The sequence below is a fragment of the Syngnathoides biaculeatus genome, chromosome 6 (genome assembly GCF_019802595.1).
Source record: "Syngnathoides biaculeatus isolate LvHL_M chromosome 6, ASM1980259v1, whole genome shotgun sequence".
Taxonomy (NCBI): Eukaryota; Metazoa; Chordata; class Actinopteri; order Syngnathiformes; family Syngnathidae; genus Syngnathoides; species Syngnathoides biaculeatus.
In genome coordinates, this window is record NC_084645.1 from 13,935,161 (window position 1) to 13,953,264 (window position 18,104).

General features: G+C 40.3%; 1 protein-coding gene across 5 annotated transcripts in view; it reads left to right on the forward strand.

Moving 5' to 3' along the window:
* Window positions 1-17,552, forward strand: part of trim44 (tripartite motif containing 44) — a 119,884-nt gene extending 102,332 nt beyond the window's left edge. For 2 of the 5 annotated variants that reach the window (XM_061821870.1, XM_061821871.1), the window contains 2 exons: window positions 5,195-5,287; window positions 17,204-17,552. In XM_061821870.1, the coding sequence (XP_061677854.1) occupies window positions 5,195-5,285 (91 nt within the window). In that variant the 3' untranslated portion in view covers window positions 5,286-5,287; window positions 17,204-17,552. Of the gene's footprint in view, window positions 1-5,194; window positions 6,400-17,203 lie in introns of those variants that run through there. The other 3 variants (XM_061821874.1, XM_061821873.1, XM_061821872.1) reach the window with 3 other exon arrangements.
* The last annotated feature ends 552 nt before the right edge of the window (window positions 17,553-18,104 follow it).

Here is an 18,104-nt window from a genome sequence, read left to right on the forward strand (position 1 = left end):
CACCTTTTCAAAGGCCCCAGTTTAAACTAAAACCCCAAAACATGATGCTGCCACCAGTGTACTTTTTTCCTGTTAGAACTTGGGCCTTTGACAAGGTGGAAGGAATATAAACAGTTTCAACTTTGAAATAGGAGTTAGTGCTTCCACAAAACTTTAGAATTCTGCTAGAAAGCAAAACAAAACTGCAGCCCCGCTAAAAAAAAACCTAAACTTTATATTTGGGGTTAATTAATCAAAGGGCCTTTACCTGGTGGCCGGTATGTACTAACTCCCATTTAACACATGTTAGATGAAATTGCTTATGCCTCAACACAGCCACATCCCTCACTTAAGGATGCACAGACTCATAAAACATTATTTCAGTTGTTTATTATTGCTACCCAGGCTCAAGGTCACAGTGGTGGTGGTGGAAGACATTTTTAAAATTATTTCTGTTTCATTCTTTTTATACATCACAACATTGTGGCATTTGAACAGGGGTGTGTGGACTATTTATATGCACTGTGGCTTTTTTGTCTTCCCTCTTGACACACACACACACACACACACACTACGTGTCATATCCAAGCTACTGCAGTGTGTTTCACATGGCAGTGAGGGTGGATCGAGTGCCCCAGAAATGGGAGAATATGTAGAGCAGGGTCTTTGCTGACAATTTTTAACTTTATAAATAATTAATAATTCCCCTGACATTTTAAAATTAAACATTACAAAAACTACACTGTTACAAATGTATGTTCCAAATTGAGAACATTCTCATACTTTTTAATCCATCCATCCATTAGCTACCACAATGCAGGTGGTTGGCACCAGTGCAAGCTGGCCTTCCTGGTACGTTTAGGGCTGACTTTTTAATTTTTTTTCTTTTTTTTTTTTTTTTTTTTGGGGGGGGGGGCCTCTGGACTTGGTTTACCGGTAATAAAAATGTTAAACTTTGTTATTTTAACAAAATGATCCGAATGATGGCTCCTCCCGACCACATTTTCCTTCATCCACAATTTACCATCAGCATTGTTACCCGCCATGTCACATTTGCATAGAAGTTGGAATAATCATTCCCTTCGGGCAATGTGCATTGTTTGTCAAGAGGGAAGGCGCTCGTCTTTTTTTTTTTTTTGCACCTTCCCTGAGTCCAATCCAGACTTTTCTTGAAATGAATGCTATCGAGCATCCTGAGTTGGCTAACACTCAGAGTTTCTTGTACTTTTCTTATATTGTGGACATGACTGAACATCTGAACCAGATCAATGTGAGAACGCAAGGCATGGGAATAACCCTCCAAGAAATAGTTTGCATTTGAAAACAAGCTGGAACTCTTTGGCACAGATATTGAAATGCTTCTATATTGAAATATGTCGATGTATGCATCTGAGCAGCTGTTCTCACATTTAAAAAAAATAAATAAATAAAAAATCTAGATTTTTAACAAATGGAAGTCCCAGTGACTCCGTGAGGTTTGAGCTCAGCGTGTATCAAATAGACTACAAAAGCCACAAGGAGAACATGCAGTACCAGAAGTGAATGGCAAGGGGAAAAAAAACTTCATAAAAATGAATAAATTCATATTCATTACGGTTTATCCTAAAATGGTTGGGCTTGCTTAAAAATGGATGCTTTAAGTGGTATTGTTAAAATATATACTTAAACGGCTCTCACGGAAATAAACTTACAAATACTGGGCTGTTTTTGCGAAAAAGGTTCCCAATCTCTGTTCCAGAGGACAACTTATTATCCTAGCAGCAGGAAGCACTCTTGCTAGGAGCATGCCATTTAAACTTAATTTGGGCAGGACACCCCCAACCCCCAAAGCCCGTCTTCTCCTAGCAACATGCATTGGTTAGAAGCCAAAAATGGAACTGAATAATTGAGACACAAAACTTTTCGTCTTTTCCTCTGGAGTAACCCTCGGGATGGGTTTACTTTTGGGCTATTGGGGAAATGTCCTTTCTAAAGGGCATGTTTACAAGACAATGACATAATATTTTTGTTTGTTTTTTTGAAAAATTCCATCTACAACAAGAGTCAAAATAATTTTTGTTTACACGGACCTAAAATGTGAAAACATATTTTGCACTTTGCAATACTAGTTTGCCATAACTTTGCAAAGAAAGCTTGATGAAATGAATGGTCTTTTGGACACCTTCCTTCAGACTACAATGTATGTGATTCTTTATGTGCCTCAGTACTTACTATTAGTAATACAGTTATTCCCGAGATGCACTGATACAGTGCAGAAAGAGTACAGGTTGCTGGTTGAAGTAATTATCTGCCATTTTTGTTTTGACTGTGGTGTACTTGTACATTTCCATGGCCAGTGTGTCGAAACTCCTTGCCTAATCTCACCCCATCCTTAGGCCACGGTCACACCAAGGGGAAAAGGCAATGATCGGTCCTAATCAATAATACATTGACTGCATTAATGCTTATGAATAAGTCATGAAAGCAGAGAACCCAGGTGACAGGAATGACACACCCATTTGCACGCACACATACCCATACAGCCAAATGATCTTTTATTATAGAGCATGGAAGATAAATGAACGAAAAGAGAAGGAGAGCAGAGCAAGGGCTTTTACTTTGTACTCTAGAATGTATCAAGCACTTGGTGACATTTTGTTGCATGTCAAGGCTCCTCCCTGTCCTTTTTCTGTCACCGCCCCATTTCTCTCAAGGCCCTTCTTTCCTGTGGGTGGAATGAATAAGTTATTACATCTGTGTCCTCAGTCTTACCAAAGACTGGCTTTATATAACAATTCACTTTGGTAGTGGCCATGCTTCTATACCCTCAAGTGTGTATTTTTATGTAGCGTCGGCCATATGTGACAACATTTGACCTCGGATGCCATCTCAAACACAAGTAGGCTGTATTGAACACTTTAGTGTGCTCTCGATCACAAAGCCTGAGCAGCCTGTGTAATGCTGGTACCAATTTGAATACTGTACTCAGGAAAATTAGTGTGGCTCATGAAAGTACATGTGGTACTATTGCCAAGAATTTTGAATGGAAACAGCACTATTGAATAATTAATCCACTGAATGTACACTGACAGGAGATGAGCGAAACTACAGCAACTGCTTTATGCGGGTGTATTCACTATGTCATCACTTCTGTTGGCCGGCTCGCTTGTAGCAATGCCAAGGCGCATGCGTTTGTGGAATGGCCGCATGGCAGCGGTGTTTTGAAAATAAATTGTTTTTTACAACCACTTTGAGGAATACAGTTCATTCTGTCTCATGAGATGCCCTGTGGTGAGTTTTGAGTGGTGTCTCCCCGAGAAGTGCAAGTAGGGAAAGAAATCCGCTTTTTGTTTCTATGAACACAAATATCGAGGGAGCAGTGCTCACAATGATCATTGGCGTATTTCAGAGATGCTTCTTTTCCCTTTCCCTCAAAGCCCCCCCGTTCCCAGGATGGGTTGAAAAACTGATGATGGGGTGGAGGTAGAACAGTGTTGAGCTGTTTCATGATGACGCCGGCTATGAATGATGGAACTGTGTCCTTGGAGGAGAGAGGAGACGAGGTCGGTTAACAAAGTCATGTGGCCACACAACATAGAACCAACAGGTTGATGGCGATGCCATCAATTTGTTGCGTGACATCAAACCCTTCCTCTAAAACTTGTTAATTTCTCGCACAATGGCTCACAAAATTAAAGACATGGTCTTGCACAGATTTTTGGCAATCGTAGCATTAATCTCTGCCAGTTCAGCTAGTCAGAAAAGTTTGCATCCACGCGCTTACAGTTAACAGCATTAAAGGCTGTGCAATTAAAAAAAATAGCAATAATAATAACATGCACTGGGCATTTTAAGTGTATCCAATTATCAAGTAGGAGACGTTTCACAGTTTATAGTCTGGAGATTTAACATATCTAGGAGTCAAAGTACAGCAATTCCAGAGTCATCAGCCGAACTGTTAATGACAAGGTCACATATTATACTAAAACAGCATACTTATAATGCTTAGGATTTGCACAATTCAAGAATAGTGGTCATTTAGTAAAGGTTACTATTTTACTCCATAACTCTTCTTTATACATAGAAATGTTAACCATGATGAGCTTCTAATGAGATTCGTCTTTCATCATTGTTTTTCTTCTGGATGTGTGTGCACATGTGTGAATTGGTGTGTGTGATGTAACTTTGTGCATGATAGGGAGGAGAATCTTATTTTAGGAAACATTTACCATTTGATCATCACTTTCACCCACTTTCATCAGGTCCAAAATGGTCACATGTTAGCACTCTAACGGGATTTGGAACTGAACATAAAAGTATAGATGTAGGGATAACGTAATCAAATATGCAGATGACAACCTTGCTTTTTGCCATACATTACTCTGACTTACCATGGGTGTGTTTTCCATCTGGTTGGTGGCTGTCCACTGGTCAGCAGTAGTACTAGTATCTGCAATTAATTGTTTGGCAAAAGGGACGCGCTCACCTTGGCGACACTAAAACAATTGTCACAGAATATTTACAGCACGCACATAATATTGTAGGAAATGTATATATTCATATAATGTCAGGTGGTGTTGATCAGCTCGCCATCTGCATTTCTTCAAAAAGCCAGTCCATTTTATTTCTTCTTTTTTGGGGAGAGGGGTTAGAAAATGTCACCAAGCCGTGCCTTGCTTCCTGCACACTGGAGTGGTAACTAGACCTTGTTATGGAAGCTAACTACAGATAACTCACAACAGAGCATGATAGCCATATGGAATGACATGACTTTGTGCTTATATAGGGGTGGGGGATGGGGGGCGTTGTCACCTGGTGCTCGAAAGTATACACCCCTGCTCCGTGATATCACAGAGCTGGCCGCAATTACGTCAAATCTTTATTTTTGAGCGGGAATCGTTAATTTTCAAGTTTCTTTTTCATATGTTTCAAGATTGCGCAATTAGAATACGTTATGATGAGAGTGGGCTGTCTCCAGTGTGATTGAATCTATCAGCCAGCCCCAGATTGCTGCAGGTCTCAGCAATTTAGCTTTCACTTTGTCTCCATCACCACAAAGCTGCTGATAGAAAAGCAGCCCAATGGATGATTTTCTCCTTGAAGTGTTGATTGATTGGAGCTGATTTCATCTCACAAAGGTTTATTATATTTCGTAATATCCATGCCATGGAGAATATGTGTTGTAATTCTTTCAAGAAATAAGTGATGTGATTCATTCTTTTTGTGCTGCTTTCAGGCTTCCAGTGCCGAGGGCAGATCCAGTCAACCCGCGGGACTATGAAGAAGGTGGTTTTGGACCTTACATGGACTACACCCGTGCCCCATAAAAGTAGCCTTTCTGTTCATGAACTTGTGCTTTGACCTAATTGCAGCCTCATTGTGCTCTTTGCTGTTCCCCCTCCTCAAATGGCAGTGCAATGACCTTGAAGTTACTCGTGACGTGACAACTCAAGGGAGAACATGTTTTCCCCTTCTCAAACATTTTAATTTTTTTCACCCATTAACTCCGCTTAATGGAAACACTGCAGTTCTCTGCAATCGATTACAATCTGGCCCAATTTCCACTGCCAGCTGGATCCAGGGCTTGCGAGTGTGCCACGGATTCAGAGAGGAAGATTGGGTACGTTAAGCTCGGCAGATGTCAAAAATTGGACATTTTTTCAACACCAGGGTTTTTTTATTTTTAGTTTTTCCATTTTTAGTGACAGGAGTGTTGAAGTCTTTTTTTTTTCCATTTGATTGTGTTAAACAGGGCATCAAACTACTTATACTTATTTACTACTACTAGTACATACTACTTTATACTCGTCTCTTCCACTTCTCATCATCCTGCTACTGCAGTAGTTAGGTTTCCATGGAGCTAGACATGCATGATTATGGGCACAATGATAGTTGCAATTTTTTTGATCGATATTGTTAGTCATGATTATCCCTCATGATGAATTTTATTGGAATAAATCACTTCACATGCTAACACTTGACCAGAGATCTTCCATCGATAGGATTTCAGTCAAATGTTTTATTCCCCCATTCCAACTTACTGAACTACTCACTGAACCTCTTGGATTTATATGCAAAACCATGGAGAATCAACCCCAGGACCATTTTGACACCTATTGATTTAGGGATGTTTATGAGTTTGTGTTTTGTAAAATTCAAACTAATTTAATTAAAAAAAAAAAAAAAAAAAAAAAAAAAGCTTTCACCCAGTATCAGCTAACTGTCTGTACTGTTCATCTAATGAAGCATCCACAGTCTGTAACAAATTACCGTCTTGGCAAATTTATGCACTTTCCACCTTGACCCGCTCAAGCACGGCTTTTATTTATGATGCACCGCAGCAGATTTTTAATGTGATTGTTTTTCTTGTCACAAATTCTGCAGTGAAAGGCAGTGATATGTCGGTTACATGTCACAAGACAGCCATTGGCACTGAATTCGGATAGGAGCTTGAGTCTCAGTCCCATCCTTTTTTATGCCAGTCTATTTTTTGTCTTGAATCTGTAAAGAACCATTTAAGAGTTGATGTTTCAGATGACATCTCCATTTTCTTTTTAAGCATAATGTTTGTTTCCAAAAAAGCAACCAAGACTGTATTATCTGAAAAGTTTGCAAGCAGGTGGGGATTGCTGCATCTGCATCTAGATCTAGTTTGACTTTATCAAAATTCAAAGCAGCAAACCCTCCAGACAGGAGTGGGAATACGACACACTGGAACAAAGGGTGCTGGTGTCAGAAAGATCCCTAGATTATCTGCCTCACTACCGATGCATTTAAATGCAGATACCAGGTGTCTACCAACTCAAAGGAGTCCAAACCAGGGGCTTCTGGTACGTTTCATCAACTCTAAATCAAGAGTGCACCTTCTGTTCACCTGAAATGGTTCACCGGCACAGGAATACTCACTCCGCATGCACATCACCATCACTCGCATTGCAATTCACGTCACTCACTATTAGGTACGAATTTGGAAAAGCAATTAAGACGGTCTTCACTTTGAGCTGGTTGGTTAGATAAGTCTTATTAGTTTCCTTTAGACAAGTAATAGAATTTTATCATCCATCACATAAGGAATAAATCCTCACGAGGGCTGGTCATTGTAATGGTTTATTTGATTCACGGATTTTGGGCAATTCAAACAAATGTTGAATTGACTTGAATGACTTGAATTCACAAATTGAACCTACTTAAGTAGAATGGAGTGAACTACTTGACTTCAACCAGCAGAGGAGCTGCTGATTGAGCCTCAGATGAGTGTAAGGCCTGAAGAAGCAGGGCAATACGTTCATAGGCCAAATCTGGGCTGTGCTTATCTTCTCCAGACATTATTATTTTACTTAACACGATACTGACATTTAAACATGAGTTCATAACATTCCAAAGGGAGAGATTACCATTCCTTGATTAGTTTCAAGGTGGGATAGGCTCCAGCACTCCTATTGCCATTGTGAGGAAAAGCGGCGTGGACATGGACCTTACACGGGGAATCAACACAGCCTAGCACAATGTCAGTCAGGAAACAGAAAGGTATGCAGTTTCATTGTAATCTAGTGTTGCTTTATAACTGTATATCTGATGTAGCTGTGATCTTTTGCCATCGCTGCGTATTAAATTATTTGGTATGTGTGAGGAGAGACAACCGCAATGAGACAGCTTTTAAATGAATCATAGTTCATCCCTCCACCCATGTCGCTGAGTCCAGTACCATCAAAGAAATATTGATAAACCTGAGGAGGGGGAGGGCAGACAACAATCTTCCTTTTGTCTCAGCAGGAAATGGACAGGAGAAGATGTCTGATCTCGTTTAACCTGGGAGACCACAGGGTTCCCCATTTCCACACCCAATTACACCTGCTCTTCCAGGTTCAGTTCACTGAGCATATACTCACAGGGACACACAGACACACACACACATATACACAACCCTAGGACTTCGGCGTCCCGCTGGGCATTTTTGTATTGACACAAATTAACTGGTTCATATATTGTGGGATTGAATTCGTTTCGTGACAAGCTTACTAGTATTGGTGTTCCTTTGATTGTTCGAATACATTTGAACACAGCGACCTTGCATTGATGAAACCGCCCCTCCACGAGTCCACTGTGGCCTGTAGTAATGATGGCGTTCATTAATAGCAAGCAAGAACCCAAAGAAATGGGAGATTTTTCTCAAATAATGCTTCGCCTTCGGATTTGAACATCTGTGACTGTGGGTGTGTGTGTGTGTGGTATTTGTGTGGATGTGCGTTAGGCTATAAAAAAATGACACATTTGCAGAGACTTGCAACTTCGCTCTTGCTTGCATTGCATGTTCTTGTTTCATTCCAGATTGAATTGCTTGTCTCACAGTAAATGCACTTTCTTATTCATCTCTCCGACCTCCACACCAAACACACATGCACAGACACACACAAACACACACCTGGCCTTGACAAATGCAAACATTCTCACAGCAAAATAGCCACCACTCAAGGCAGAGTACTATGGATTTTCACATTTCCCACAGTTTACTTTAGATGTAACCACTGACTAGAACCAAACATGGCATTTGCAGTTTTATTCATCAGAATGTCAGATATTAAGACTGGAGCATGCAACTATTTTTGGTTAAAAAAAGAAAAGAAAAAAGGTCAATTTGCAAGAAGAGATGACACAATGCTGATTAAAGGGCTTATCTCATTGTCTGAGACGTCGCAGAGCCTGCCGAGGCTGATCTGTCACAGTGACTCTAGGCCCCGGAGACCAAAATATTGCTTGCGCTCTCACCAGGAAGATGTCTGAGCGATGTCTCGAGACAACATGACAACCAATTGACCCAGAAGTCGCTGATATAGGTCTATACATATACATAATATTTTAATAGCTATATGTCATGTTAAAGTGGAATCTTTAAAGAATGGACAAATCGGGGCCGAGGTTGTCCGATATTGCGGATTGTCCGTTACATTGAGGGCCTTTTTTTCAGGCCATATGCATTCCTATTACTGATCAGTACAAAATCATTGTTTTGTAGGGTTATTTTTTTATGGCCAAACTCCCAAGTACACTGCAAAGTTATTGTAAATAAGTATTTTGAAAAATGCTTGAAAGTGAAAGTTTCACATTTCAACCAATCCACAGAATAGTCGATATCCAATGCCTTGATCCTTCCAGAGTCCATGCTTGTTCGATCAAAATTACTTCATCTCTGGCCATTTGTGGTGGATCTGAGATATGCTTTCTCGAGCTTTAACATAGAAAAACAAACAAGGCCATTCCTCAGTGGGATAACACCTGCTATTTTACAGTCTCGAGAAATCAAAAAAGCATGTTTTATATGGCTCAATGATGACTTGAGCTACACTGCAGAATGTAAGTGTACACCCTGCAACCAGAGTGTCGCCAGTTTGTATTCCTGAGCACGTCATTGTTGTTAACTTGGGCAACCAACATTCATCAAGCAATGACTGTGGTTGGATGTTGGTTCGTGGTGGTCAGAGGAGCCATGAGGACAAAATGCCACTTCTGTTAGACTGCTTCAGGGAAGCTGTGCTTCCACTGTGTTGTGATTGTCCGACTTTGTGGTTTTTAACTTTTTGCAAGGGGTTTTGGTCCCCTATTAACCACTAAAAATGAGGGATTACTCTAATGATAATATAAATGGGGTGATACACAAGCTCTTCATGTATACATGAGTTGCTTGTGAGTAGTTCCATACCCTGTGATAGAATCCCAGCAGTGTGTGCCTATTGACACGTGCAAATGAACTCACACCATTGTGCATGCAAAAAGATTGTTAGAAATGTCCTATAATTGCTGTGTCGGCAACGAGGAGGTGAAGGACCTCACCCAATCAATCGAGGACAGAAACTGGGACCAGAAGCCCACCCGAGAGCAACCCTGTGGACAGGATACGTCCCACCCCGCCTCCCCCGGGGTGCTCCGTGCAGTGGCCGCAGCCTTTTTCTGTGTACCCTGTGAAAATCCGACAACCACTTCAGAGTGTACCCCGCCTCCTGCAAGAAGATGGCTGGGATAGGCTTCGGTTCTCAATATGGGTTTATCATACATATGATTAAAATTTGTAAAAATACTGGACATTGCTTTCTTGTAACCCACTCCGCTTACTGTAGTAATCTTAATCTGTTGCCTCTACAGGTTTGACCATCCAAGTGTGAAATTAAAAAACAAAAGTAAATCTTTAGTTGGATGCCTATAATCTAAAAATATGTCTGAGTTACAGTGTTGCCTTAGTTACCCTATTTTACTAATTACTTGAACTTAAGAGTAACTTAATTACTTTCCTGATTGTTTGATTTTAAAAGTAACAAAGTTAGGAGAAAAATAATATTTAAATTACTTTCAGCAGTTGTCAAGCAGCAGGAATACCACTTATTCACAGTACTGTACAAGAAAAGCATTAGGTGAACCATTCCCATTACTTGGTCATGTATGCCACAGAAGTTGGAGGATGATGTCATCAACAAGAATCAATAACTTAGTAGTTCAATCCACATTAAATTAGCAACTTTGTGCAGGCTTGACATGTCAACACGATACAGTCAATACCTAAACTTAAAAACAAGAACACCATTCTCAGTACGCTGCCAATTGTGGTCTGTGAAAGCAAATGTGTGTGTCTGTGTACATAAGCGTGGAACTGAATCTCACACATACACACAACATTGCTCCCATGTTGATGTGAAAAGGTAGAAAACATTTTCCTATGATGTGACGACAGCCTTGAAAGCATTTTACTGATAATGTTGATACATACACCTGGGAATTTTTATTCAGCAAAGAAAAAAAAATCATCTTTTAAAGAAAAACAAAGCAACGGAATTTAACGGAACGGATTTAATGCATTTAATACACAAGCTAACTGTTTTTTTTTTATAAACATTGAAGAACAAAGATAACTGAAACAGTTTAGGGCAAGCACATTTTATCCTCACTAAGTCTTTTAGTTGTACTTTTTTTGTTTTTGTCTGCCATATTTCTTTGACCAACTTTCTGTCCTTTGTCCAGGGATGGAAAATATCTGATGTCCATAGGGGTTTGCCTTAGTCTGGAAAAGACCCTGCTTATATTAGTCAGATTTGGAGATAAATGTCTTCATGGATGGAAGAGGGACCCTTCGGATCTTAGTGGACTTTAGCTGATTAAGATGTTTTTTTTAAGTTTTATGATGGCAATGGGTCTCGATTTTATTGTATCACCGTGCAAAGCATCATGAATTGGATTAGGTTTGACATCAGAAGCGCCTTCTTTATTTTCTGTCCCAAATGTACTGTTTATGTTTCTTGTTTTTGTTTTATTTTTGTTTCCAATGGAAACAACCTACTTTTTTGTTGACAAATGATGATGTAAAAAGTTGGGGCCATACCATTTTTCTCTTCTGGGGCAGGAGGAGCCAAGACTGTTCATAAGTCTTAACCATCCAAGTTTTGTGCGTGTGTGTGTGTGTGTGTGTGGTGTGTGTGTGTGTGTGTGTGTGTGTGTGTGTGCGCGTGCGTGCGTGTGTGTGTGTGTGTGTGTGTGTGCACTACAACATAAAAATATGTCACCAGTTTTGTATGTTCATCCATAATAAAACACATTAATGTACAAACCTAAGTTTACAATATTCAAACTTACATAATTGGCCCCACTACCATAATGGTAACATTCGCTTTGCAAAGATTTAGGCGCAGCGAGATTAATTTTATTGTTAGCTTCATGAAGAAATGATCTATTTTAACTAAATTTTCTCTTGTACACAGTACGATGCCTGAAAATAAAACGTAACAAATAAGCCCTGTCAGACATAGCAAGGAAAAAGGAATATGAATAATTACTGTAGCTTTCCAGTTAGACTGTATGTATCTCTCTGACTTCCTCTTTAAAAAACAAGCTATAATAAACACTTAAGGCACAAAATTAAGATCACTTATCATAAATCCACATGGCAACATAACACCACAAATGGAACATCACAGTCTATCTATATTTGGCAAGTAAAATGCTCTTGAGAAGCTGTCAGTCATACTGTCCGTGTTCATAGTTTGTGTGATGGAGACTGTGGCCCATCCCAGACTGACTGACTTGACAGCTGGAATCAGTCAGGGGTGGGAGGTACAGACAGCAGCCTGGCTCATGAACAATGTTGTGTGGGTCCCAGAGAATCCATTTATCCTGGCGACAGCTTCAATCACTCCTACATCCTCAGGTCAGCAAAGACTCTTAGAGGGCACCCTCTCTCACCTCTGTGTACCGTTTTCCTGTCTGACCATCCGACTTGGACGACTATGAATTACAGAGGGGAAACACAGACGAGAGAAGATGTGCTTGAGTGATGCATGATCACAGTCTATCATGGCTGTTGTAAACTGGTCCCCTGCAAGGTATTAGAGTAAAAGATCACAATGATCTGGCTGCAGAGGGAAGGAGCTGCAATGGTTAGTTTCCTCTGGCTGATAATGGAACGTGACTCTGAATCCTAATGAACATCCCGTCAAGATAACACCTCCTGCTGTTGCTTGTGGGAGCTGAAACGCGTTATACTCTCTCGCCATCACAACTGTGATGAATTGCCTTCACAATGAGGAGAAATGTAGGATATAGAGAGGTGGGAGGAAAAATATTCTCAGACTCTCCTCGATGTCTTTGCCCAAAGCCACTCAGAAGTTAACACAACCGTAAATACTGATATGAAAATGAAAACTTGCTTGGCATAAATACGTCTACATGTGGAAGACTCCCCCTCCTCCCTCACCAAAAAAAAAAAAAAAGACTTCAGAAGGTCTCTGCCCAGGAAAAATGAATGACAGAATTGACATCATCAACCTTGCCTGATGCTCTCAACTTTTCCCTACATGCTCATGATGCAGCTTATTATTCAAAGCGTGTACACAGTTTGCCCCTTTCTGTCTCCTTCCGAGCTTGTTCATTGTGTTTGCAACACAGGTTTAGGAGTGAGGCAAGAGTCCATTTCTCTGACCTGGCCTGTGGAGAGGGAAAGGTGCATCTGTCTGGTCATGCCCCAAGTAAGGGAGACTAAAAACATGGCTTCCGTGTGTGATAAAGGAGTTGATATTGGCAATTTCACCAGAGACAGAATCTTCAGTCAAGCTTGCACCACTGGCCTTGCTAGATTGAACTTCATTAGTATGATGGAGATGCTCTCTGCTTCACGCTTTGTGGAGATAGCCATGACCTTTACATGACAGCAGGGCAACTCACTTAATTGTTCTATTTGTGCATTTATATTAATAGACATGGGGATAAAATGCTATCACTTTGCATGATTTGCAAATGTACACGGATAACAGTAGAACTATTAAATGCTTACTGTGTCACAAATATGAGTTCGATCAACTCGTAGCTTCCATTTTTCACACTCTTATTAACATTGAGGGATGATATTGTTTGATATTTTAAAGAAATTCAAGAATGCATATGAAGGATAAACTGTTGAAATCATTTGGTCATTCATTAAAGACAGCTTTGTCATGATGTGAACAGAACACCATTTCAGTGTGAATCAGGGATGGGCAACTTAAATGATGGCGGGGGCCACAGTCTTGTCAGTGTTACCAGGGGGACACACAGAACTGCGATATTCTTGGCCGGGTTTCACCATTGTGACATTACCCTCTCTGGTGATTTTAATCATGGCGTCACCACTCTTCTTCTCTGATTGAGAAGATGTGGAGCTGCACTAAGCGATGGTTGTCATCTGGTGGTTTATGGAGCCATTACAACTACAAACTGCTCTGTTATGGTAGAGGAAACATAATTAAAAAAAAAAAATCAGTGTGGCACAGTAGAACAACTGGTTAGAGCGTCTGCCTCACTATTCTGAGGACTGGGATTCAAATCCTCTATCCGACTGTGTGGTGTTTGCATGTTATCCCCGTGCCTGCGTGTGTTTTCTCCGGGCATTCCGCTCTCCTCCCACATCCCAAAAACATGCAACATTAATTGGAGACTCTAAATTGCCCGTAGGTGTGATTGTAGTGTGAATGGCTGTTTCTATGTGCCCTGCGATTGGCTGGCAAGCAGCTCAGGGTGTCCCCACCTCCTGCCCAAAGATAGCTGGGATAGGCTCCAGCACTCCCCCGACCGACCCTTGTGAGGAGAAGCGGCTAGGAAAATTGATGTATGGATGGATGATTACATTTCATGTGGGCCTTGACACTTCTTGTCACTGTCAAGATGAATTGGCAAAAATGAAGTCTGAATGTCTAGAAAATCAGTGCCAAAACACGTTAATACCTCTCAGCTCGCGATGGCATGCAAACATTCCCTTAGGGACTGAACGGTATTCAGCATCACATCAGAAATATGATGTTCAATGATGTTTTGAATCAGTCTATAAAAGTAGTAAGAGTTGCACTGGCACACCTAATGTTATTTTTTAATCATCGTAAAGGGACTTCTGTGAATTTCAATTTATTGCGGGCGTTTCATTAAACCCACTTGCAAGAGGTAAAAATCTGCAATATAGCGAAACCATATAAATATTTGATAGCCACTGGTTTAGAAAATACTGTACCTGTATGTACAGATATGTGCCTTTTGGAGGTGGGGTTGTGTGTGTTCTTGGGGAGTATGCATGTGAGATCTTTTTCCTATATCAGCTCTTGCCCAAATGTTCTTGTTGTCTTTTACTGTCATCGTGACATTCTCTAAATCCAGGAAGTCCTCAGGTTAAGAAAGAGTTCCATTCCTATGCTAGTAATGTAACTCGAATTTCATTGTAAATAGGATTAAAACTTTAAGTCAGAATTTACGCCCAAATACTTTGCATAAAAAAATAAACATGTTGAAATGGAAAAATAAGATGCTGTACTTACTGTTAGTGCTAAGAGGTGGATGGAAAAGAAGAAGGGGAGGCTGTGCTTAGCTATTACGAAGGGATCTGGTCCTCAATCCATAACGTAAACAACATCTCCATCTCGACAAGTATCACAGAACGTTGTTTTGTGATCACTGTATCCGACATAGGAACGGAACCCTTCACATGTGCTAAAATACGGGAATTGTCTTTAATAATCGTAACCATGGTCTACCGACTGAAACCTAGTTCTTTACCGATGTTTGTCAGTGTCTCTCCTTTCCCTGATCTTTTTATGATCTTCATGGTAATGTTTTTTCTTGTTGCTGCAGAAGCATTGCTAAAAGACAAAGCCATAATGTCTAAAAAGGAGGGCGAAAATGTGAAGATACACCTGGTGCACAAACACGGACGAGCACTATGCTCATTAGTTAGACAAAATGGCGGACCGGGGACGGTGTTGTAAAGTCGAAACGTAGGTTGAGACCGTTTTAACCAGAGGACTCCTTGTACAAGAAAAGTGCCTTGGTGCCTGTGGCTCTCCTGTCCTACGTGCAAGGACAATTTAGGCAGTGGTTATAGTATAAAAAAAAAACAACATAGTCACTTGGATCGACATGATAATCGCTACGTCACTGCCGTCACACAGATGCCAAACATCATCACAGTTATTTGTCAGGACACCACTACTCATGTTTACAGTTTTTAACTTCCATCCTTCCATTTTGCATATTATGGCTGTTGCTTACTTGCATTGTATTTAAGAATTTCAAAAAGTGAGCTCTGCTGTCAAGAGATTTGAGTTTTTGGTACAGATAAAAGGAAGCAGTGTAAAGAGAAATGTTGCTAACGTTTTTAGCATTAGCATTCCGACCCTGCGACTGCACGCATGCTTTCTTTGTCGTTAGCTTTGACTTTCCGTCACAGCCCATTATCATGTGCAATGTGGGTTGGAAGGTAAAAAGAAGACCTTGAAGAAGACTTGCAAAATTGTGCAGTGTATTCACATCTTAAAGTAAAGAGAACAAATGCCTTCTTATTTCTCCAAACTTAGCCTCACAGGAACTGTGAAATCCCCTTAATAGACACTAAATCGTTGGTACTTCCTGAGGCACAGACTTTATAAATGTAGTGTAAAATGGTGATCCAAAGAACCTGGTTATTAAGAGCAGAAACCTGGTGAGTTTATTGGTCTTATTCTGAGAGACTTTAATTCATGGGGGAAATATAAAGCAGACACTTTTTAAAATGTAAAGTTGATTTTCAGGCTTTAATTAAGCTTTTAGGCTGAAGTTAATTCTGATGTATTTAATTTCAAAGAAGAGATAGACTACACTGTCTTAATGTGTTGCATTACTCCAACACATTCCATATCAATTATCAGTCAAGAAAAAGTAATGTGAGGCCACTTAGTAAAGTTGAAAGTGAAATTTCCATATGATATTGGCTTCTAGCAGTAAGAGTGTATATTTATTCACTAATATGTGGAAGGCCTTTATGTCCTTGCATCTCTGCAAGTCCCTGACACTCCTTCCCCATAATGAGAAGCGTACTGGGGTGAGTGCTGAGTGAGTTTTGAGAAAATGATTTACAGGTTTTAAAATATTTTGGCCATCCTTTTGTCACAGCTGCATCTTCCACTTTTTTTTTTATCTCTCAAGCTGTCCCCTCCATAAGTGCCTCAAGGGTTTGTGTTTTTTTTTTTTGTTTGTTTGTTTTTGGGGGTTGAGCTATATCAAGTGACAACACTTAAAAGGCTTAGCAGATGTCTAATGTTCTCCAATGAAGCAGATGAAGGTTTACGTCTTCTGAAAGCATTTGAACCCCAAGATGATATAATTTCTACATGACTAATGCTGTATCTTGAGTGGGGTTATTTTTTGCTATATATTGTTACCAAATTGCCAAATTATACATGACAAATTATATACACTATATTGAACAAACTGCCACGCTAATAGATTAAATGTGTTTGTATTTGTAACGTGTCAGCCTATGCCATTAGAGTTTGGAATTTCTTGGATTTTATTCTTTCCCAGCAAGGGAACGTCTATTCGTGCTGGCAGCCAGTAGATTGAGATAAATATGTCCCAATTTTAGGCGGCCATCTGAGTGCCTCTGCGGGGTCCGTCGGTGTATAGAACAATCAGTTGAGAGCTGTCCCACAGTAGATCGGAGTGGCCTTGTGATGTTTACCTGTGGGGCGCAATATCAAACACAATGTGAAAGTGGTTTTGGAATTTCTTCGAAACAGTTGCAATAGACGCCGCTCTCTGTCCTTTGCTGTGATGCAGCGCAACAGCCACAAAGGGTGGCGTTTTAAAGTCAGTATAATCATCTCAAATCTGGCCATTCCATCTCCATTACCACGAATGTGCATGGCAGAAAAATAGAGGTGTGTGGTTAGTTTTGTAAGAATTGACCTGATTCTTTCTGTGTCTCTATCAGGTACTCTGCATATCATGGCTGTGCCACAAACGCTTGTTTCTTCATGAGGATTTTCTGGCATCCCATCCATCCAAGCCACTTATCCTCACGAAGGTTGTGGGGATGGCGAAGCCAATCCCAGTTAGCAATGAGAGGAATATTGGGTGGATACAAAAAGTTATGTTTATGGCTTTTCTGGTTATGCTGAAATGCCACAAGGTCTGAATGCATAATTACCTCAGTTTAAAAAATGTGGCACAACAAGAAGGCTGCAAGGACATATGTATATTTGAGATATACCTTGTATTTCTTTTTTCATCTGTTGCTTTGAAAATTAAATGAAATTAAATTTTGTATTTCTTTATGTGTAGTTTGCTGTTCACTTCCTTTGTTCTTTTTCGCTAATTTCCTGGCAATTCAAATGTGGGTTCAGGTCCTAACCCTAACCCTAACCCGCACCCGAGATCCCAAACAGAATAATATAAGTGGGGGGAAATAGAGAAATGGTTACTTTTTCCTTTTGTGAAAAAACAACAAGAAAATATCACAGTAAGTAGGTGGATTAAAATACTAAATTTGTCAGGGGCATGGCCAAACCACTGCCTTGGGCGGTACCGCCTCTGGCAGCAGTTCCACAGCTACTCTGCATTGGATGCCAATTGGACCAGGCATTTGAGCTTTCAATGTGTCATCAGCATTTGCCAGTTCGTTTCATGACTCCGCTATTGTGCGTAAGTTCGCAGGTTTTGTGAAGAGCATTCCTTTGTCACAGCAAGCCTGTCCCACTTTATTTTTATTACATCTTGTACATGTTTCTAAGTTTGCCTCGTAGTCATCGGACCTTGTACACATTTTTGGATCTTGCCTGTAGCCTAGCGTTTTTGTGCTTCCGCCTGTTTTGGACTGCTTATTTGTGTTCGAC